The following is a 25,067-nucleotide window of genomic DNA, read 5'->3' on the forward strand; positions in this document are numbered from 1 at the left end:
TAACAACACCGAACGATCAAGGACCGTTCAATGACGCACATACGTTATCATAGGGAAGTTCATATTTAAAGATTCATTTACATTTACTCATTTTCAGCATATACATTTCATAATTTCAAATTACTCATATCATAGTACATCTCATAATCATCATACTTCAGTTCATACTTGTGATCAAATATCAAAAATCAACTAACACAGATCATGCTTTATGCGACACACAGCACGTCCATTCAGCACAAATAAAACATGCGAATTAAATTGAATAAGCTTCCCTTACCTGGATCAGTGGTGAACGTCCTAAGAGTATGATTTTGTTTCGTCCCACTACAACTTTCTACCCTCAACGTTTTTCTTAATTCCTCCGACTAAGTCTAACCATAAAAATAAAGAATAATTTAGATTGTACCCCTGCATGCAACCAAAACTGGGTTTTGCATGTAACCCAGAAACGAACGACTAAGGTCGAGAAACTTACCAGTTTTAGAATCTGGATCTGTTCGGTCCAAATCGAAGCTTACGACGCCGGGAATACGTCTACGGTCTCTGAATGATGAACGGAGAAGAGAAAGGGTGAGTTTCAGTAGAGAGAAGGGAGAGTTTTCTAGAGAGAAGGAGGAGAAAATGGATATTCAGAGTTTGGAAGGAAGACGGTGCATGCAGAAGAGTGTGGCAGGTTTTTCAGAAATCATTTTTGTTTGCCCCACGTCCAAACGGTCGTGCGCTCTTCTGCTGACACCTGCACTCCACTTACTGACTTCCGAATGTTCCATTTTGACACTTGGCAATTTGTGCATCAGAGTTTGAGTGTATTTTTAATGCACCTGAGCAAGGGTCGTGGGTTGCATTTAATGAGCCTAACAAGTGGCTTGGATGCATTTAATAGGTTCTGATACATTTCATCAGTTCTTTTATTATATTTAAATTTTTGTTTCATTATTTATTATAAAATAAAGTGGAAATTTTCTTTATCTAATTCGAAGTACGTAATATATTCTAAAATTTTTCTCCACTTGAGATCATCATCGAAGAACTACGAAGTTATAAAAGATTTTCCCATGCAGGTGGACTTGATTTTGTTTTCTAAATAACTTGTATATTTTTCTTTTAGTTGTGTTTATGATAGATTGAGTTTTTCTTTAATTTTATTTGTTATAGCTTATAAATTGATTTTGAATTTTAGGATCTCTTATTGTTAACTTGTTTATGTATTTCCATATTGTTTATACCTTTCCCAAAATGACGTGGATGTTGAAAAATAATTTTGTTGGGAATTGTGTTTGCTATAATTAGAGAACTATAAATTGTTATGTAGGGAGAGAAATCACCGAAACAAGGTAAATATTTTTTATTTTGAAATTAAAATAGTTGTTTCTGACATCATAACCCACCTTAAAAGCAGGTGAATACTACAGAAAGAAGACAAACAAGGACACCAGTATTTATTCCATAACTAAAGAAATAAAAGAGTCACATTACAAGTTTCTCTATAAATCTAATGGGAGAATTTTTCTTTGGCGCAGGCTCTCTTTCCAAGTCTTCTGATTCACCATAGACAAAATAGACTAATGTATTCTTGACCACCAATCCATCACCAAAACTTACAAAAATTTCCACCTTGTTTCCACATCCTAAATTTGGTATTATGCCATGCCAATCTTCTTCATTAAAGGAAATTACTGTACCATGGTTGTGTATCTGGAATGTACACTTTGTGTAATTAACAATTAAGACAGTAACAAATTCAGGTTCAATGATTTTAGGGGTTGATAAATAAACAACACACAAAGTCATTCCCTTAATGTCACTATCTTGACGCACAGCGAAAGAAACAGAATGTCCCTCACCCATATGGCATAACCAATAAGGATCATTGTTAGCTGGGAGAGAACATCACAAGACTCCTGTTCCGTAAGATAAAAAACTTAATCATTTCTCAATTGATTATTAAAATAAAAAACTTTTAGATGAGGTTTGTGTGGCAATAGAAGCGAATGGTGGTAAAATTTATTATTGTATAGTTTCAGTCAGACACTTCAATAGGATTCTTTTATGTTATCTTAATTAATAGATAAAATGATAAGGCAAAGAACAAAAGGAAAAGCAAGAGAAGAACCTTATATATCTTATAGTTGTCAGTATTGAGGAATTCATGGTATCTTCCGACATCAATTAAAGAAAGCCTGAAGTGATGCTTAGAAATTCCTGATGGTTCTGTAGTATTTACAAAATATTCAGTCAGAATATTTTTTACTTGAACACATAGTTGAAACTGTGTCACATTGCACTAAAACACTTCGAAGACTTCTAAGGGTGCTAAGAAATGGCGCAATATCATCCCAACTATTATCCTCCATATTCATGCAAAACGAATGAATATAAAATATGAGATTCATTGTTGGCCACATCCAAGACCGAATGATAGAAGGAAAAAAATTACGTGACAATCCCTCAAATCGATGTAGGTTTATATATCCAATGTGTTTTGAGCTTACAATTGAAAAAGACACTTGTTTCACAGTTGTTTTTTCAGCAATTAGAGTTATCAAGGATTCCATCTGCACTATATCGTTTTCCATTAGGTCAATCTTTGAACAACCAGACAGAACGAGAGTTTTTAAAGATTTCAACTCATATATCTCTTTCGGGAGATTGCTTAGACTTGTACAATTCTTCAAATTTAGCAGTAAAAGATTGCAGCAACATCCAATAGATTGGTCTATTTTGTGCAATCTTGGACAACATTTCAGAATGAGTTGTTCAAGACTTGGTAGTCCGGTAAAGTCAGGGGTTGTTGTTAAATACTTGGAGTGACTGAGGTTAAGCACTTTTAGAGACTTCAAAACCTACACCAAGAAAGATTTTTGGACAAACATTGGAGACGAAATATAATTAAATACGACTAATTAGTAATTTACTTTAATTAAGCTTTGTGTTTTAATAAAAAATGGCTCGTAAAAAAACCTGGGGTGCTTTCCAGACGATTCGAAGAAGACTGTGTTTTAAATCAATCGCTATTGCATCATTCAAAAGAAATTTGCTACGAAAGTATTCCAAAGGAAACCCATGCAAACTGATCCATCTCAGCTTCTGTAGAAGGTATTCAGAATTTACAGCTATTTCTACTTGATCCAGTTTCTGAGGCAACCACTTCATGGCTTTTGTCCCCTGTGATGAAAAGAGCAAAGAAAAACAAATGTATTGCACAGGACTAAACAAACACTTTCAAAAGAAGTTTCAAAGCACATATAAAGAATGTTCTTACTGTGTTCTCTATCAATCCATATTCTGCATCGTTATCAAACAACAACTGACTGTTCATTTGGGGTTTCATTCTTGAAATTTCACGAATAATTCTTATTCCCATTTCTTGTACCAAAGGATGCATTCCAAATTTGTTGTTCTTCTTAACTTTTAAGAGGCTATGCTCTGTCAAAACTCTTATTCCATTATTAGTGTCTATTCTGTTACGAGAAAAGAAAGGATATAAATTGTATTTCTTATTCCAAAATCAGGAGAGAGTACAATTTACATATATATAATTGTTTGAAACAATATATAAACGGAATATAAATATAAAAGTAGAATATAAATATATGAATATAAATGCACAGATGTGAACGGAAAATAAATTAAATCCAATATCCCCCTCAAGCTGCAACATATATATCCTTAATGCTCAGCTTGGACAACAAAGATTGAAATTGTGCTGGATGCAAAGCTTTAGTATGAATGTCTGCAAGTTGTGCTGAAGTAGAAATGGACAGGAGCTTAATTACACCAGCTTGAACTTTAGCTCTTATGAGATGACAATCAATTTCAATATGCTTTGTCCTTTCATGCATGGCTGGATTCTGTGCAATTTGTATAGCAGATTGATTGTCACAAAACAGAGGAATTGGTTGTGGTAGAAGCTGTTTCAAATCATGGAGCAAATACAGAAGCCATTGAATTTCACATGTTGTGGAAGCTAAAGCTCTATATTCTGCTTCGGTTGATGATCTAGATATAGTACCTTGCTTTTTGGATTTCCAGCTCATTAATCATGCACCATAGAACACATTAAAACCAGTCACAAACCTTCTAGTGTCAGGGCAAGCAGCCCAATCAGAATCACTAAAAGCCTTGAGAGCATGTTCTGTGTTGGAGGGAAAGAATAATCCTTGTCCTGGATTATTCTTCATATATCTCAGGATTCTTATTGTTGTTGTATAGTGATCTTCCAAAGGATTGGAAAGAAATTGACTGAGAGTACTAACAGCGAAATATAAATTTGGTCTTGTGTTGGTTAGATATAGTAACCTGCCAAGAAGTCTTCTATAGGCCTACACATATGAATAGGGTTTCCCTTCTGTCTTGGAAAATTTTATGCCTGACTGTATGGGAGTAGAAATAGGTTGACACCCCAACAATTCTGCATCTTCTAGTAACTCTAGAGCATACTTCCTTTGTGGCAAACTAATGCCCTGTTGAGATCTTGCAATTTCTAAGCCCAGAAAATACTTGAGTTGGCCTAAGTCTTTAATCTTGAACTTTGTATTCAATAGCGCCTTCACAGTTTGAATTTCCTGGATGTCATCACCTGCCAAAACTATATCATCTACATAAACAAGTAAGATGGTAATATGAGCATAATCACTTTTGACAAAAAGTGAATAATCTGATTTTGATTGTATGTAAAGAGGCATTAGTTACATCTAGTTGATGTACATACCAATGTTTGGAAGCTGCTAAAGCCAGAACCAATCTTACTGTTGTGAGTTTGAAAACAAGTGAAAAAGTCTCAAAGTAATCTAAACCTTGTTGTTATGTGTAGCCATTGGCTACTAACCTTGCCTTGTATCGTTCAATACTCCCATCAGCATGCCTCTTTATTTTGTATATACCCATTTACATCTGGTAGGTTGGTTTCCATTAGGTAGATCAGTCAAAACCCAAGTTTTGGTATTTTCTAAAGCTGCAATTTCTTGATCCATGGCATTTCTCCAACAATCATGTTTGATGGCTTGGTTATAGGTTTTAGGTTCACTAACTTGGGAAAGATTAAGGACATATGATTTATGAAGAGATGATAATGCATCATATGATAGATATGAAGAGATAGGATATAAGGTACCTGTGGATGACTGAGCGACGGAAGAAGTAGATAACATGTTGCAATGATAGTCTTGCAGATAAGATGGTGTATGTTTTGGCCTGATTGATTTCCTTTGTGGAGTAGCAGTGACAAGTTCAATAGAAACAGGCTGAGAAAAGAAAATAACAGGGTCGGAAACAATAGAAGGACGAGATGTAAGTGGTAAAGAGGGTTGATCAATAACTTCTGAGAAAAGAGGTGATGGAAGTGAAATAATTTTGGTGAAAAAATCCAAGGAATTTTGTGTATCAATAGGTGAGTGCTTGTCACTAATAAGAAAAGGAAATATATTTTCATAAAATATTACATTCCTTGATAGAAAAATTTTCCTAGAGTTGAAATCTAACAAAAGGTAGCCTTTCACTCCTGTTTTAAAACCCAGTAAAACACATTTTTTTGCACAAGGTTGAAATTTTGTTCTATGAGTTTGAAGAGTTGAAGCATAGCAAAGTGAGCCAAAAACTCGTAAGTAAGTAATGTCAGGTTTAACATTGTGTAACAACTGAGATGGAGAAAAATATGCCAAAACTTTGGAAGGTAAAATATTAATGAGTTGCACAACATAACGAACAACAAAAGACCAGAAAATTATGGGCAAATGAGACCTTTAGCGTGTTAAGTCAACTTATATAACTGATTGGTTGTGGTTTAATAACTTGAAAGAGTGTTGGTCACATTTTTGTTGGACTTTTGTACTAGGTCATTCTCTACGGGTTGGTCATCAATGGACCTTTAGCGTGTTGTATCGGTCATTCTGTTGACTTTAACGTGTAGTATTGGTTATTATCTTGACTTTAAATTTTCTTTTCCCATCTTAATTATTTTCTAGATTTTCCCATTTTTAAATTCATAAAAGACGTGAGAAGTTATAAAACGTTCAACAATTTAATTAATTTCTAATTCACTTATTTATATATAACAACTTTAACCGTAAAAATTACTTACGATAAGACCATAGCGTGATGTGAAAGCTTTATGCTACATCTGAGATGCATCTTTTACACAGCAGTTATTTTTTTCACCTCTATTCTTATTCTTGTTGCGGTTAAATGTTTTTCTCCTAACTTTATCCTGAACTACTATTCTTATGTTTTCGTCCCTGTACTTCTGAAAATGTTGTTTTTAGACATGTCGAGATGGTCATATGAATATTCTTTCAAGCATTACTCTTTGCTGAAATGTCCTAATGAGTGTCCCTACAAGAAGAAAATTCCACACTACGCGTTGTGCTGGTGAAAATAATAAATGTGCAATTAATTAATTTTATATTTGAGAAATGTTAATCTATAAATTGTTGATGGATTTTTTTATCTTAATGGATCTAATTTAGGTTAATATGATCTATATGTCGTAATAACTTATTAAGATTTGATTTTGTGGTTATCAGTCTAATATTGTTATAACGCAATTAATTTTATTATTATCTCTTCAGTTTATTCAATTTCAAGGCCATCTAAGCCCTAGACAATACACTTTTCATTCCACTTTTATATATTTCTTATTTTTTCTTCTATTTATTTATTTTTATTTAAGGTTCTAATTTTGACTTATATGACCAGAGAAAATGTTTTATGAAATTTGGGAAATTATTTGAGAATGAAGATGCAAATGATATCTAAAAAACATATAAGGACAAGAAAGCATTTTAAATAGAATACTTCTATCCTTTGTTTGAACTACTCTATTTGATGTATTTATTGTGGCAAAAAGACATCTAGTATAGAAGACTCCGAGTTAATATTTTAGGGGAGAACCTATTAGAATATGGCAAGTATTATATTTACCCATCAAAACTAGAATTTCACATATATGATATATAGGACTGGGTAAAAATAACTAATTTATTTTTATTAAAAGTTAAATATACTACTTGTCAATACCAAATTTCGTCCGAATTGATCTTTGGCTTTATCGTATTCTATTGTCTTATATTCTATTATTTACTTGTTTTTATTTACATTGTCATTTTCATTTCTTTTCTTTTATTTTATTCTTATTTTCCTTTTAGTATTCTATTTTTATTTTTATTTTTATTTTATTTTACTTTTCCTTTCATAATTTCCATTTTTAAACTTTGTTTTTACTTTTTATTTTTAGTTTTGTTCTAATATAATTAATATGGTTAAATTGAATTAACATAGTTTTAAAAAAAATGAAAAGGAAAAGGTTTGGAACGTTCCATTTTGTCTTTAGTGAATAAATAAATAAATGTTTTGTCGAGGAGTACAACGTGTACGTGTGTTGGAGGGGGAAGGGGCAGAAAACGGTTTTATGCAAGACTACAGAGTAGAGGAGGGAGCACCACGCATACTGACACACGCTCCCGTTTGCTCCTCTCATCCGTAACCACCCCAACCATTTTTTCTTTTTCACTGACCATCCTCCATTACCTCAGGGGGAACATCAATCCTCATCCCTTCAAACCTCCAACACCCATCATCCATATTCACCCACTGCCACAAGCCATATTGACACCCACGACCAGCACCTATCATCTTCATCCCTTTCTTCTTCATTTTCATCTCCAACACCTGAGATCAGTCATACCTCCCTGCCATCACTTCACAGGCATCTTTGTTTATCCACTTAAACCTGCAAGAAGAAAATCACAAAACCAGAAACGACCCCAACCACATTTCCCCTTTGATTCCGAATTCACTGCACATACTAGTATTTTTTCCATCATTCACTCTCACCGAAGAGAGGGCTCTCTTCATTCCCATGCTCTCCCTATTCCTATTCCTCCATTCTCTGTCAATGCCCACGACTCATATCCATCCATCAACCACTAAGAATCCCAATCGAAAACTCATATCCATGAAGATCTGTTCTTTGTCGCCAAAGGATGGCAGATCTGGTTCGCGTGGGCTGCGGATGCGAACGTCAGAGAGAGTGTTGTGGACGCGAACGTCGCAGGATTTGCGATGGGGTTCGAAGGAGGTAGAGAAAGGTTCGATTTTGGAGGCGGAAAAGGACTTTGTCCGGCGTAGCTCCGTGAAGGCGGGTGGGCGGAAGAGGGCTTTAAGGGCAGCGACGGTGGTGGATGGAGGTTTGCGGGCAGTGGCGGGTTTTGTTGTTGTTGTTCAGGTCGAGTAGGGTGAGGCGTTCGTAGAGGCATGAGGGACATAAGCCGGTGAAGGCTTCGTCGAGGTGGTGGGGGAAGGAGGTGGAGGGGCGATGGGCCTGCGACGGTTGGGGTGGCAGGGACACTCTTATTTTCTATTTTTCTACTGCTTTTTCTTCTTGATGGTTGTTTGTCTTTTATGTGTGCTAGAGATCTTGAAGAAGTTGAATTATTGACATCAATTGTTGTGTTATCAAATGTTTGTGAATGATATGATATCAGGTGCTGGTTTTGTGAGAGGCTTGATTAGAAAACCAACAAAGGAAACTAACCAGTTGTTTTATATGGATGTCTTCAATTTGAGTTCCACAGAGAAAAGATATGGCTTGGTGCAATGTTCTAGAGATCTCACAAACGAAGGGTGCAAACAATGTTTGGAGACAATATTAGGTTTAGTGTTACAGGGTCACAAATCTTGTGGCTCGTGAAACATCTTCTGAACTTGAAGCAGAATCTCTGGCTCTTAAAAAACCAATTAAATACTCTTTGATATGGAGTGCTGATTCACTACATGATGGAAGTGCTTATTTTTGGTTGCCAAATCCTCCATTGCAATACAAAGCCATGAGCCTAATGGTTACTAATAAACTAGACGAACCTGAAGTTGAAAAAGTTAGATGCATGCAAGCCAATGTGACAGAAACTTTATAGAAACTTGTGAGACCTCTGACGAAAGGTTGATGAAAAAAAAAACTTCTAGTGCCTCGGTTCAACTCCAAACCGAGGCATAAAACCCAAAAATAATAAAAAAGGAACATCCCTTATTGCCTCGGGTTCATAACCGAGGCAAAAAGTGATAGATTTTTTGCCTCGTCGGTATATACTTCGGTTGTGGAACTACTGCAGATAGTTGAAAATAACCGCTACTGTTTCTCTTTACTGTACTAGTGGATATCTTATCTTTAACTTTTATCTTTAGTTAGTTTACTATTCTTTATTTGTATTTTAGCCTTAGTCCATATTTCTTCTATTGTAAATACAATACCTTATGTGTATATTCAACACAAAGAAGAATAATCTCATACATAGTTTTTACTATATAAAACATTTATTAATATTATAAATTTCGTTTTATATTCTACAAATTCACTTTTTACTATTTTCAACTTGAAAATAGAGTTTTGAAACAAAAAGTAAAAACTAACAAATTAATTATTTTAAAATATACCACTAATGTATTTATATTGTCATTACTTAAATCTATAAATATATATTAGACTTACATTGATTATATGAGTCTAACAACAAACACTAGATAAATATAACAAAATATATTATATAACAATATACACATTGGACGAGATTGTTGATGTATTGATTAAAAAAGAATATCAATACACATTAGACGAGTCATTCATATATTTATTATACAACTCTAGCACTATATGCATTAGTATGTGCTTTAACACACAAATTAGACGAGTCTATTAATAAACATTAGACAAGTTTGTTCATTTATTGCTTAGATGAATCTTGCAATAGATGAGTTTGTTCATACATTGATTAAATAAGTATAACAAAAAACATTACACAGGTCAAGCAATACACATTAAAAGAGTATGCCCATATACTAATTAGATGAGTCTAGCAAAAAAAGTTAGATGAGTATAACCAAAAAAATTAGATGAGTATAGCAAAAAAAATTAGATGAGTCATTCCATACATTGATTAGATGAGTCTATGAATACACATTAGACTAGTATACTAATGAGAAGAGTCTTGTAACACACATGAAATGAGTTTTTCCATACACTAATTGCATCAATCTAATAATATACATTAGACGAGTTTATTCATACACATCTAAAATGAATTTATTAATACACATTAAACAATTTTACCAATTATATGATTTGACAAGTCTTGCAATATACATTACACAAGTTTGTCCATATAAATAGACGAGTCTAACAATACACATTAGATGAATGTGTCCATATATTGATTACATGAGTCTAACAACACATATTGAACGAGTTTGTCAATCTATTGACTAAATGAGTTTAACAACTCACATTAAATAAGTCTATTCATATACTAATTTATATTCTTAACAAATCAACTCTACATATTTTTTCATATCCTTTATACATTTAAAGAGTATATTGTATTTTTGGACATGTTTATGTTTTTTATTTTTACAAAGTCTACAATTTATATTTTTATACACATTAACTTTTAAATGGGTCAATTATTTTTAAGGTTGATTCTATTCAAAACTTAATTATAAACTTTAAAATATTAATTAATTTTTTCCTCAATCTCTAAATCTCTTTTAATAAACACACAAACCAACATCAGCTGCCCATGCGTAGGCAGAGGTTTCAAACTATAATTATTAAAGAAAAATACATTATTTTCACTTTAAACATTAAAGGTAACCGTGACAAACATTGTAGGTGTTCATATTTTTTCTACACTTAATTAACTTCTAAACCAAATTTAGTTTTGAAGATGGTTCTTTTACAAGTTTTTCTAAAATTATTCTTAATATATAAACTATTGTAGTTCCTGTGTTTTTTAATGATTTTCAGTATCCGGTAATGAACTTAGTTACTATAGATATTTATCGATTATCAATCAGGACAATAATAATTAGCTACCAAAACAACTTGATATCCATTATATAATAAAAAAGTAACCTATAACAACCTAACATTTAAGACTACATAAACGTATATATAATAAACCTACTATAACAAGGAAACTCACTTGATTTAACCCACATTTCCCAAGTGACATCGGTACTAAAACATCATTAGCAAGTGATATTCATTGGATAATGTGCTCAATCTTCAATATTATCAACACCTTGACTCAAGAAGAAGATTGAAGGATCATTTCTCAACACAGAGCCTGGACCTAAGAAGTTCAATTTTTGGTCAGAACACATTGATTTTTAATAAAAATCCAAATACATAAGGCAATTTTAAAAAGGAAAACTTGATGTAATTGTGCAATAATTACTAAAGCATTCTAAAAAAAAAAAAAACTAACCAAAAAAGGCATTTTGAATTCGATGAAGCTCCCTGCTGACATCCACCCCATCCATTCTTTCTTTTGGTGATTCCACGGCACAGGCAAGTCCAATCCTAAAAAGTGAAACTAAGCACTTCTCAACATTTGGATTAAGATTGCAATGATTTTCCTCAATCGGAATAAGTAGCGGATCCAAAATTTGAAAAAGTTTACTGGGAAATGAATTTGCAACAAAGTTACAAATATTTTGACCATCTTCAAACATTTCATCAGTAGGTCTTCTCCCAGTAAGCATTTCCAGCAAAAGAATTCCAAAGCTGTACATGTCTCCAGAAGTTGACACTTCAGCACCCACTCCATACTCTAACATTATACAAAGCTATCGTTACACAATACTACGAAATAACAAATTCACAGCACAAAATTGTGATTATTCAAAGTAACTTAACGATTCAAAAACAGAAGAAAATACCTGGCGGAGCATAGCCAACAGTCCCCTTTATTGCAAGTGTACTTGATTCTTTGGAGGTAATACCTTGGATTGTTGAGAGAAGTCTTGCTATGCCAAAATCACTTACATGAGCAATCATGTCATCATCAAGAAGGACATTGCTTGGCTTTAAATCACAATGAATGATCGACTGCTCACATTCATGATGAAGATATTGTAATGCAGAAGCTACGTCAATCATGATACTTAATTTTTGTTTAAGGCTCAATGTTCTTGGATGCTCAACACTTGTTGTGGTAGGATGCAACCATTGCTCCAGGCTTCCATTTCTCATGTACTCAAAGATCAAAGCTTTGAATTCTTGACCTTTATAATCTGTGCTGGAACAACATGTCAAAATCTGAACAAGATTTCGATGCTTGATATTTTTTAGTGCATTACATTCTGCCACGAAGCTCTTGTGAGCTCCTTTTCTTTGCAGGTTTAGAACCTTTACGGCAACAACTCTGTCTTCGAGCTCAAGAGTTCCTTTGTAGACAGAACTGAAATTCCCACTCCCTATCAAGTTTGTCTCTGAGAACCCATCAGTTCCATTGTACAAGCTTTGGTAGGAAACTTTAGCCAATTGGTGAATTGTTGATGAATTGAGGACAGGTTTCTTTCCCTTTTTCCTCGAACAATAGATAGTTAAGGCAGATAATAGTACAATGAGGAAAACAACTACACTTAATATCATTACTATCAATCTGAACTTGCGGTGTTTTGCACGTTTCTTAATTTTAAGAGGGCACGGTGGCAGATGCAATTCAGAAATACCTCCACAAAGCTTACTGTTTCCACTCACCACCAATGCACTTACATTTCGAAAGACACCTTCAGTGGGTACCTCACCTTCCAATATGTTAAAAGATACATTCAAATACTGTAAGAAAGAAAGGTTTTGCAGGAAATTTGGAATTGATCCAGAGAAATGGTTTTGTGACAGGTCCAAAAATATAATGCTTTTAAGTGATGCCAAAGAAGATGGTATGATTCCTTGTAAAGAATTCCCTTGCAAATAGAGGTACTCTAACATTACGCATTTTCCAACACCAAGAGGAATGTGACCGGATATATGATTGTTTGACATATCTAGAAAGTTAATATTGCGTATATTTCCCACTTCATCTGGTATACTACCACTCAATGAGTTACTTGACAAATCCAATATGAATAGAGAGGTAAGATTGAAAAGCTCTAGTGGTATGGTGCCTGTGAGATTGTTCTCTGAAAGATCTAGCAGTTGACAATTTCCCATACTTGGAGGAATACTCCCTTCAAATCGATTTGCTCGAAGATTCAAATAAAACAATTGACTCAAGTTTCCAATGAAGGGTTCTATATTTCCTGACAACTTGTTTCCCTGTAATCCTAACACTCGAAGCATTTTAAACTTTCCAAAAGTTGTTGGGATAATCCCATCAATCTGGTTATCGTACATTGTCAAGAGAGTTAAGCCAATTAAATTTCCTATTGCCTCAGGGATTTCTCCAGATATCTCATTGTATCCGAGATATAGTTGACTTAGTCGGATCGACAAATTTCCCAAAGAATTTGACAATTGACCTCCAAAACTATTGTAAGATAGAGCTAACATTTCCAACTTAGTACAATTTACCAATGATTTTAAAAACTCCAAATCATTAGTTGAATTGAAACCTAAATTGTTTTGAGCCAAACTTAGGTAATAAAGATCGTGTAGTTTTCCAAGACTTGGAATTCTTCCCACAAAATGGTTTCTAGAGAGATCAAGGAATGAAAGGCTGGATGCATTTTCAATGGAAGGTGGGATTGGACCTGAAAATTGGTTGTTAGCAAGAAAAAGTACATGGAGATTCTGGAGGGTGTGGAACATGTTGGGTGGAAGAGAGTTGCGAAATTGATTTTCTTCAACTCCGATTGCAGTAAGAGATGACATATTATAAAGACAGGAGGGAAATGATCCACTCAGTTTGTTAATACCTAAAGCTACAATCATCAAGCTCTTGAGATAACATATTTCTTGTGGAATATCTCCCTCTAAATTGTTAAAACCAAGTGATAGATATGTTATTGAAGAAAGATTCCCAATGGAAGATGGAATTTCTCCTGTTAACTGGTTTTGACCAAAGTTCAAAAACTGAATGTTCCGGAGCAATCCGATTTGAGTAGGTATTTTTCCTTTCAGATTGTTTCCATACAAATATAAACTTTTGAGCTGAGTACAATGCGTCAAATTCAAAGGAATTTCTCCGACCAATGTGTTATTTTCAACTCTGAATTTCTGCAATTGGGACAATCTCCCCACTTCTAGTGGGATATTGCCATAGAAACTGTTGTTCCCAAGTTCAAATGTTCTCATGTAAGAGAGATTACCTATGTGAGGAGAAATATACCCTTTCAACCTGTGCCCTTGCAAATTCAGCTCAGTAACCCTTCGAAGTGTGGGATTGCATGTGATTCCATACCAATTACAGAAGTGAGTAGAAGTATTCCAAGAAAACAAGATCCCATTTGGGTCACTCAATATTGATTCTTTGATTTTGATAAGGGCCATATGATCGATCTCACTTTCTGAAGCAAAAACATTGTGTTTGGAGTTGCATGTAAAGTAGAAAAGCAGGGGAACATATATAAACGAAAACATCATAGAAAAAGGCTTCATTTCTTTGTGAGCAAATTATGGAGACTCTTCAGTGATGGTAATTCTCTTCTTTGATACATTTACTTATAGAGGATAGTAAAAAAGAAGCTGTTGCTGTTGAAGTCAGCTAATAACTAATAGTAAAATGATAAGTGGGTACTTTGTTATTTTTAAAGCTGTCGGGTAATCCCGTCTGATCCAGCCTGGTCCATTATGGGTGGCTCACAACTCAACCCGGCTTACTTATTAGCGAACTGAAAAGTTTTGAATCCAACTGATCCACTACGGATTGATGAGTTAAACGGGTTAGCTCACTGACTCATTTAATTATAAGTTCTTTTTAAAATAAAAAAGTTATAATTTTTTAATTGAAATTTAAATAAAAGTCACACTAAAATTATGTTAAACTTCATCTATAATTAAAAAAAAATAGCATACAATGCAATCGTAATCTAAAAACATGTACAAAAGGCGAACAAATAAGTTTTTAATATTGATAATTTTTGTATCATTTTTCCATTTATAATATTAGAGTTTTGAATAGATAAATCTATAATATTTTTTTCTCTTGAAACATCTTCTTTATCACCATCTAGAACATAATAAAAAACGTTAACTAATAATATTGAAACACAAAATAATAAATAATTAAATTAAATTAGGTGGATTAGTAAGCCAACCCGGCTCACCACGGATTCAACCTGGTGAACCGGATTCTAAGTGAGTTGAATTCAAAACTAGTCCGCATAAAAAAATTACATTATTTTTAAACTCAACTGGCTCAAACCCGTTGTGAGCCATGTTGGCTCGCGGATTACAATCTATTTTGACAGCACTAGTTATTTTGCAACCCCTATTACATACTAAATAATGCTTGGAAAACATTTTAAACGGAGTTAATTTTTTTTTCTAGCATAAAGGGTAATGTGGGAAGTTTATTTATGAAAGTGTATCTCATGTGCTCATTTCCTTGTGTGTATCTCGTGTGTTCATTTTCTCCATTCAATGTGGTTTATCGCATGTGGTATATCCCAGTGTTGGAATTGATGGTTTTGATGTCCTTCCTCTAGTGGTAGTGTACTGTGGGTTCGTTTAAGCTGATAGTGAGGTTCACCAAAATGAAAACCCGTATATATTTATCAAAACCCAATGAACCCCTCAGATAAAGAGACAGTTACAAGGTTAACCCGCCAATGTTATAACACATTCATTAATCTAACATTAGGTTTAGAAACTAGTTTCTTCTATATTCATTAATTTTATATTAGGGTTACAAATCAATGTATGAAAACCTGGTGAATCATGTTTTGATCCAATTTTTTCATAATAACATAGATTATTATGAAACCTAAAGATTAATTTAACCATGATTTGGTTTAGGGTTAACTAAGTATATAAATGACCCTTTAATAGGCTAATGGTTGCCATTTTCTTCAGCTCATAATTTATCCTACACTCCGAATTAAGCGAGAATACTTTTAGATGATTCACTGATCGTTCTCCATCTTTAGCATCTACGAAAAAAGCACTGTGAATCTTTCTTTATATTATTCTTGTAGATTATAAGGAACAAATGCAATGTGTAATAGAATAGATGCAAATCTGATAAAAGAAAACAATATTACTGAGAATGCTAATTGCTGAATTTTATTATGTAAATGCAATTTAATTCAAATTGATTTAGAAATATCAGCCTAAGAGATAGCTTTTCATGATTCTAGTCACTACACTGATAATTCAGCTAAAAAATAGATAAGAGGTAATCCATTAAAGCTAATGAAAATATCAACTAAGTAAATTAGTGTTACTTTTGAAAAGAAAAACAGAGAAAATATTAAAAAGTGAAAAAAAAGGAGATAGGATTAGAAAAGATTGAAAAGTGATATAAAATATCAAAGGCATAGAGGGACAATGGAAAAGATAAAAATACAAAAAGAAAAGGAGGGGCGGCAGAAAAAAAAGATAGAAAAAGCATAAAAAGTGATAGAGGAGAAAGGAAAGATAAACACAGAAAAGGGAAAGGGAAAGAGGAGAGAAACTTAAGTAATAAGGGTGTTAAGATGAAGAAGACAAAATAATAACGAAGAAAACGAGAGAAATACATAAAAGAAAAGAAGATAGAAGGGTATTCTCTTTGTTTCCTTTTGCACTTTTGATATCATTTTGGTGTTGGTGTTCTGTATTTAGCATGCTGACCACCATTGAAGACAAATCATTTAACTATGAACGATTTATGTGAAAACCAAACTAATACTTAGCATGATATTTACAACATCTTTTTTATTTCTAATAAGTATGCATTCTGAGTGATGTGGTATAGCAGAAAGTACGTCTCGGTTGTGAAAGTCGTAATTTGTTAAAATTTTGTTTTTCACCTGTGTTTGGATTAAAGGATAGATTTTAGAAGTGTGGAAATAAGTGGATTCGAAAGAAAATGATTTCATTTTATTTTTATAATTTATATAAAAATTATTGTTTAGAATAATTCAAGTGGGTCAAAGTTTAAGACAAAATTAAACAAATATAGAAATACTCATTATCTTAAGTTTAGGTTAAAACTGGTATATAATGTTTTAGGTTAATTAGACTAATATCACATATATTATAATCTCTTTCTAATAATAATTCTTCAAATAAATTTATTATATGGCACTATCAAATTTTGTTGATTTTCATATAATATAATTTTTAAAATTATTGATTCTTGGATTTATTATGTTAAGTTTTGAATTATTTTGGTAATTAATTTTTTTATTCGTGTAATATAATGATAACAAATAATTCCATTCCTATAAATGTTAGAAATTTGGTTTTCATTTTTAGTTTTTTCACTTTCCTGATAAAATTTACGTGTAAATAAGAATTTAAAAAGTTCTTAATTTTCATGTTGAATGTTGGTTTTACTTGATAATTAACATTTTTATTTATATAGTAATTTTAAATTATTTATCATCATGGTCTTAAATTTATTCAATAATTAAAATTCACATCTATATAAAATTTTGAAAATCATTATAAAAAACATTGATATTCTATGGAAGTTTTTTTTATTTAATTTGCGGGGTATTTTTAACCTTCCAAAATTAGAGTCATTAAACTATTTGTGGAGGTTTTAAGATTTATTGTGACCCCTAATATCATATTTATATTGTAGAAGTTTTTCTGTGAAAGATTTGAACCTCTTCTATTAGTAATTATTATTTGGAGGAAATTTGATACCTCCTTTATTTATGATTATTTACTTACATTTATAATTTCTTAATTTATTGAAATCTATTTTTTATAGTAAGAAATAAATATAATATATAGAATTATAAAATACACAAAAATTAATCAAAATTAATTTATTGATGATTTAAGATAAAATACAATTATTAACGATTACAATATAAATGTAAAAAAAATTACATAATGTTTAACGAATATTACAAGGGCGCATGTCTTTCTTTTAAGAACTAATGATATGTAAGGGAAGAGAATTGACAAAGTGACCACAAGAATTTGCCGAATTGTAAACTGTTACGTAAAGTTATGAAACAAGCCAAATATTTTACTAAAAACATCTTAGTTTTTACACTAGCTATAACCAACCAAGAAAGTATGCGAATATATCTTAGTTTTTGTGACAATTCTCATTTTTAATCCATATATTAAATGAACCTTTTATGTAAACAAAACATTTTAAATTACCATAACATATGTCAATTTTACAATCGGTAATAAAGTCTAAAATGTTAATAAGCATGTTATGTTGTCTGCAAAAATTGTACGTTTCTAAGAGATTATATTTCTGAAATATCAAGTGAATATAAATTTATAATAATTAAGTTTAAATATTTTAACAAAATTAAAATACTTCGTTAGATCATGACTATAATTAAAAAGAAATCTAGTTAACAACTAAAAATTGAAAAGTTACTAGCGACAGCTGTAATGAAACTTAAAAATGTAAACTGAAAAAAGTTTATATATTTAAATTATGCATAAAAGAAATAAAATAGATGTAAACAATTGAACAGGGTAGACAAGATAACTAAATAATTGAGTATGTAGACACTAATACCAATAATATTAAAGCTCACAGGAAATTGACATCACTTTTTATCTAAAACCTTAAAATAATGAGTTATTGAGTCTTTCATCTTTATATAATATTCTATATTTTTTATTTCTATCAAATGTATGATTTAAACTCGTGCTTGATTCCTAATAATAAAGGGTTGAGTTGGAGTTGAAAATTCTGGTGAAAGAACTGAGTTGGAGCTAGATATCCGTTCAAGTTGAAGATGGAGATCCACGGTGGAAGGATGGAGCTAGAGCTATAGATCTGTGATAGAAAGGCCAAGTTGTTGCTGGTGGTAGTTGTGCATGTTGTGAAGCTAAATGTATGTGATGGTTTTGATCATGCGCTCTCACATTTCACTTACAATGAAATCTCTTTTTTGTAACATTCTCGTATTACCTTTTCAACTCACAAATGCCGCTTGACGTCATTTGAATGTAAATTTACCTAAGCGTGTCAAACTAACATTTCTTATTTAATCGAAAACAGAGATTACCTATCAGTTAGCAAAGCAAAACACACAAGAAAATATCGATCAATAGATGCTTTTATTTCATAATGAAATTAAAAGAATTTCTTTAAGAAACATTATTTGCTTAAAGGAAAAAGAATGGACAAAAGTAACAGCAAGAAAAACACTCAGGTAAAGCCGAGGAATCACAATCAGTAATGAGAAACGGGTAAAATAAACACGAACTTCTTAAGCATAAGCTATACCGTAAAGGAAAATAGAAAATATGGGAAAAGATAAATAGTAATGAAGGACACTAGGATTAATTCCATCTCTTTTAACACCACTCTTCACCCAAAACCTTAAGGCAATAAGTTAATGTGTCTTTCCACTTATAAACCACTCTACTTTCTCATTTCTCTCCAATGTGGGACTTAAACTCACACTTGGATTCCCAACACTTTTTCCATGTTTTCTGATTCACCATAGATCAAATAGACAGTTGTGTTCTTGACCACGAATCCAGGATCGATACTCACAAAAATCTCGACCTTATCTCCATATTCTAAATTTGACATTATGCCATGCCAATCTTCGTCTTTAAAGGAAATTACTGTGCCATGGTTGTGTATTTGGAATGTACACTTTGTGTAATTAACAATTAAGACACTTTTAAGACATTCATTTGCCGTGATTTTATAAGGGTTCGATAAATAAAGAATACACAAAGTCATTTCCTTCATGTCATGATCCTGAGGTATAGTGAAAGAAACAGAATGACCCTCACCCGTATGGGCCAACCAATAAGGATCATTGTTAGCTACGAGAGACACATCAGAAGACTTTGCCAAAACCTGTACCATGACATAAAAAGCTTAGTCATTTATCTGATTTGGCCATTGAAATAGTCTTTTGCAATCCTTATTTGTTACTGAAAATTACAAAATGAAATATATGAGTAAAACTTACCAGTGGGAATTAATTTACACAGATCTAGTTAATAATTTTGTTTTGTATATATATCACCACCATCATGTCGTTAGGGATTTAGAATGCATTTTTGTTTTCATCTCTTTCAATTTATATTTCTACAACCATTGGGAATAAAATAATCATGAAGCTACTAAACCAAGTAAGTGGAAATCAATTTCGTAGTTCTTAGTATAAGCATAATCACTTAGTGGAATAATAAACTCTAGATAGTTTTGAACGAGGTTGTGTGGCTATAGAAGAGAGTATGGTGCTAAAAGTTTAGAATTGTAGTTTCTATTAGATGCTTCAATAGGTTTATCAATGAATGGCTAAAATTAGGGTGAAGATGATAAACGAAGTAAAAGCTAGAGAAGAACCTCAACTATGTTATCGTTGGCTGCTTTGAAGAATTCATGGTATGCTCCAACACCAATAAAAGAAGAACTGAAGTGCTGGTTTGAAATTCCTGATTCTGTAATATTTGCAAAATGTTCGACCAAAATATTTTTTACTTGCTTAGATAGTTGAAACTCGGTGTCACATTGTACCAAAACACTTCGAAGAATTGAAAGGCTGCTAAGCAATGGCGCAATATCATCCCAACAATTATTGATTTCCATGCACAACGAATGAATATAAGATACGGCATTCATTGTTGGCGACATCCAGGACCGAATGATGGAAAAGAAAATATTATGTGGCAATCTCTCAAGTCCATGTAGGGATATATATCCAATGCTTTTTGAGCTTACAATTGAAAAAGGCACTTCTTTCACAGCTGTGTTTTCAGCAATTAGAGTTATCAAGGATTCCATCTGCACTATATCATTTTGCATTAAGTCAATCTTTGAACAACCAGAGAGAATGAGAGTTCTTAAAGATTTCAACTCATATATTCCTGTGGGGAGATTGCTTAGATTTGTACAGTCCTTCAAATTTAGCAGTAAAAGATAGCGGAGACTTCCGATAGATAGGTTTACTCCAGGACAATCTTTGAGAATGAGTTGTTCAAGACTTGGTATCATTGTATGAAATTTTTCTGCTCAATTTATCGTTGTTCGTTCATATGCTCTTTCTTGAATTTAGTATCATTGTATGAAAATATAATGTTATTTGAATGTCTTTAATTACTGAAAAATAACTTTGAACATGAACGTAGATAGAGCACTTAAGTGATTTGGGATCTAGGAATAGACTCAATAACTTGATCATTCTTAATATCGGACTTAATGCAAATTGTATATTAAATTGACTAAGGGATTAGGACTAGTATGCCTTGATGTGAATGTTTGAATGAAGTAATGAAATATTTAACAGAGTTTTATATTCATAGGATTCATGAAACCCAATTCCAACGAGGTTTCTTTTAAATATAAATTCTTTGCACACCAACTGTTTGATAAAATACTAAAAATAGTTTCTTGTGTTTTGTGCATTTTGATGTCTAATTGAGTTATAAAAGGAAAAATTGGCATGTGTTGTACAAGTCCTTGGGAGACGATACTTTGAATTTACTCTATATTACTTGGAACAATTTGGTATACTTGCCAAAAAGTTATCATAAATCAATCGCTATTGTATCATGCACAAAAAATTCGCTAGGAAGGTATTGTGACGGAAACCCATGCTCAATGATCCATCTCAGTTCCTGTGAAAGGTATTCAGAATTTGCAGACATTTCTATTTTATTCAGTTCCGGAAGAAACCACTTATTGGCTTTTGTCCCCTGTGATGAAAAGAGCAAAGAAAAATAAATGGAATGCAAAGGAGGAGAAAGCAAACACTTTCAAAAGAAGTTTCAAACCACATGTAAAGAATGTTCTTACATATCTTTCATAGTTATCCAACAACATGTATTCAAGGTATTCAGAAACAGACACTTCTACATTCCCTTGCGGAAGAAACCACTTATAGGCTTTTGTCCCCTGTGATGAAAAGAGCAAAGAAGAATAAATGTAATGCAAAGGAGGAGAAAGCAAACACTTCCAAAAGAAGTTTCAAACCACATGTAAAGAATGTTCTTACAAATCTTTCATACTTATCAAACCACAGTCGCGTGTTCTTCCCATGTTCTTTTATTGTATTGTCAAGAATAATTGTTATTCCCACTTTTTGTAGCAAATGATGCATTCCCAATTTGTTGTTCTTGTTAACTTTTATGAGGTTACGCTCCATGAGAAGTCTTATTCCAATATCAGTATCTACCGCACAGCCATTTAGGATCTTCGTAGCATACGCTTTGTCCTTACCAACAAAGAAACAGCATATATCAAGGAATAAATCTTTTTCGATTTGATTGAATAAACCGTCGAAGCCTATTTTCAGTTTCTGTTCAACATAGTCAGAGGAAATTTTCATTAATTGAAACAGTACACTATGCCATTCTTCTTCCGTCCTTTCAAACAAAGTACTTCCAATGACTTCAAGAACTAGAGGTAATCCTCCACAATACTAACTACTCTTCTTGCAAGGTCTTTGTATTCTTCTTTTGGTTTTGCTTCTCTGAATGCGTGCCAACTAATAAGCTCAAGGGACTCCTCTGCGTTCATTAGCTCTACCCGATAGAAACAATTAACTTTATCTTTCATCAGGCTTTCATATCTTGTTGTAAGGATTATGACAGTTCCTTCATCGAAACTTTTACGGCAACAGGTCTAAGAATATTAAGTAAGTAGCATTGTCAAGTACAATGAGCATCCTTTTTCCAGAAAGTCTTTCCCTAATCATAGTTCTTCCAATATCAACGCTAGGTATCTCCATTTTTGTTTTTAGGATCTCTAAAAAAAGTTGTTTTCGTAAACGAAGATACTCTCTTGTTCCGCCAACTTGTCCTTCAATGAAACTTTTCTCTGTGAATGTGCCATGAATTTGATTGTAAATGGCTTTGGCAAGAGTGCTTTTACCAGATCCTTCTTTTCCGCATATCCCTAATATACAAACTTCTTTGGATTTGCTTTTGATAATTCGAATCACATCTTCCGCGCGGGAATGTAGTCCAACAGGAAATTTAGTAGCAGACAAGACTGGTAAATTAAGAAGACTCTTAACAATTTTGTCCACTAGTTCAGCATCACTCCTTTCTTTTGTAGGAATGGATGAGACCATCAACTGTTAGAAGAAGAGAATGCGCGTGAAGATTAATACAGAACCTTTCTTTTTTCAGTCACGAAGGCGCGTCAAGACCGTTACAAAGCTTTTTTACTTAACCGATTTAAGGATTAAACTAACACCCACTTTCAACTATATAAACAAAATAATACACTAATAATTATAATATTTTATAATAATTAAATTATGTACTCTTAAAATTACGTATTATCTTTACTATTTTTTTTTCTAAAACCATTACATCGTGTCTCTTTTTATAATATATTATCCACATACCCGTTTTTTAAGTTTTAAAACCAGAAGAATTGCTTTCTCTTTTCACATTACATATATCTCTAAAATGTATATTTAGAAAAAGGATCATTGTAATTTTATATGTTGACTTTGAATTCTAGTTTGCTGGTATAGTATGTCAAAACTCATGGAAAACATCAACTTTGTGTTTGTTTATGCTTCAATATTGTTCATTATGTTGTGATTGCAGGGTGTTTATCCTGTACCAGTTAAAAATGGAAAACAGTTGATATAGTTTATCCTGTACCAGCTAAAAATTAAGGTGTAGTTTTACCTTGCAAAATTGGAATTGTTTTTTATAAATATTTTTTTTTTATTAAATTATTATAGTTTGGTTGTATTAGGATTAGACATTTAATACATTTGTGTGCGTGTTATTGGTAGTTTAGTCTTGGCTGCCAAAGGGTTTAAATAAGATTTATTCAGCTATTTTTCCATCTATCCATTCAATATACCCGGAAATCCCAATAAATTCCGCACAACAAACAATTTATGCAAATCATTTTATACATTAAATATATTTAAAACATTTCATTGTACATAAACCTACATACATTAAACTCTCTTACATAAACCTATTATTACAATTACAAAATTCTTATTATACCTAACTACTTAATGACTAGCTTAACCTGCAATTATAAGTGACTAAAACTTCCTACAGCAGGTCATATTTCACGTAAAAGGTCATATTCCACATAAACTACTCCACCTAGTTCAATTTCTTTTCTCTGTTTAGTAAGTACCAAAAGTTGTATTCTTCATCACCTTCTATTGTAGGTTGTTGCAGCTGTTTGGTTTTGACCATTAGAGTTCCTAATTTGCTGTAGCAGGTTATAGCTAATATCCAACCCTTCTCCTCCAATTACAATGTAGCAATGCAATAGCTAGTGCAGTTCAGAATGAGTGCAAACTTATAGCTTCTCTGTCTAGCCTTTTCTAAGTTCAAAAAGTCATTGGTTTCCTGGTTTAGGCTCCTTCTCATTCACTTGGAGCTATTGAAGATATAATTTAGATTTAAATTATTGTTACCCTTAATTAGGAATAAGTTTTAAATATTTAAAGTTGTTTTCTGCTTTTATATTGTTTCCTATTTAAGTATAAGCATTTAATATTGCTTAGAAAAATTTACCTCATTTGAGAAGAAACAGAAAAAAAATGAAAGTATCGTATTTTATTCCCTGTGAATTGTTTAACATGTATCATGTGTTTTTAATTCTGGGAATATCTATCTTCATCTCCACACTATTTCCAATATCTAAATTCCCAATTTCACCATGGTCAATCCTTCTTCCACCTCCTCACCATCTAACACCTCTACCCCATCTTCCAATATTATCATTCAGCAAGATAATTCTTCTTTTCCCATCACTGTTATTCTTGATGACTCAAACTACCCCCTTTGGTCCCAGTTAATGGACATGCGTATTGGTGCTCGAAACAAATCGGGGTATCTCACTGGGGCCACTGTGAAACCCTCCATTGATGACCCAACCTATGATAATTGGGTTACTGAGAATAAACGGGTGAAAAGTTGGCTTATTGATTCCATGAGCCTCCCGTTGATGCAGCGGTTTATCCGCCTTGAATCTACCCATCAAATTTGGGATGCAGCTCTCCACACATTCTACGATGGATTCGATGAAACTTGCCTCTTCGAACTGAACCAACAATCTTTCTCCACCAAACAACATGGTCGTCCCCTCTCTACTTATTATAACGAACTACTCTCCATATTTCAAGAAATTGATCATCGTATGTCTTCTTCTGAAACCACCGTGAATGACGTAGTCAAGATGCATTCTTCCATGGCTCGTCTGCGCGTT

The 25,067-nt window shown here is 32.7% G+C and overlaps 1 protein-coding gene and 2 pseudogenes across 3 annotated transcripts in view; all 3 read right to left on the minus strand.

Annotated features, from left to right (window-relative positions):
- Positions 1-25,067, minus strand: part of LOC148190688 (uncharacterized) — an 81,668-nt pseudogene that overhangs the window by 28,371 nt on the left and 28,230 nt on the right. The gene's annotated exons all lie outside the window — the stretch shown is intronic.
- Positions 1,471-23,278, minus strand: LOC148190690 (TMV resistance protein N-like; annotated as a pseudogene).
- Positions 10,052-14,389, minus strand: LOC148190691 (uncharacterized). Of its 2 annotated transcripts, XM_088101759.1 has the most exons (4): positions 11,713-14,389; positions 11,454-11,603; positions 11,259-11,353; positions 10,052-11,123 (listed from the first exon to the last, which is right to left on the minus strand). In XM_088101759.1, exons 1-4 carry the CDS (start codon positions 14,372-14,374, stop codon positions 11,106-11,108), a joined length of 2,925 nt encoding a protein of 974 aa, XP_087957885.1. In that variant the 5' UTR covers positions 14,375-14,389; the 3' UTR covers positions 10,052-11,105. The 2 variants fall into 2 exon arrangements, with proteins under 2 accessions (XP_087957885.1, XP_087957884.1); XM_088101758.1 differs by having other exon boundaries at positions 11,259-11,603.

The sequence above is a fragment of the Vigna umbellata genome, chromosome 11 (genome assembly GCF_029865625.1).
Source record: "Vigna umbellata cultivar VRB3 chromosome 11, Vumbellata_1.0, whole genome shotgun sequence".
NCBI lineage: Eukaryota > Viridiplantae > Streptophyta > Magnoliopsida > Fabales > Fabaceae > Vigna > Vigna umbellata.

What these genes read in the sequence shown, in the direction of transcription:
- LOC148190691 (XM_088101758.1), bottom strand. Translation starts at nt 14,374, where the DNA reads ATGAAGCCTTTTTCTATGATGTTTTCGTTTATATATGTTCCCCTGCTT. An exon ending in TGTTGGCTATGCTCCGCCAG is followed by an intron (nt 11,604 to 11,712) that starts GTATTTTCTTCT and finishes GTATAATGTTAG; the next exon opens with AGTATGGAGTGGGTGCTGAA. An exon ending in AATTCAAAATGCCTTTTTTG is followed by an intron (nt 11,124 to 11,258) that starts GTTAGTTTTTTT and finishes TGAACTTCTTAG; the next exon opens with GTCCAGGCTCTGTGTTGAGA.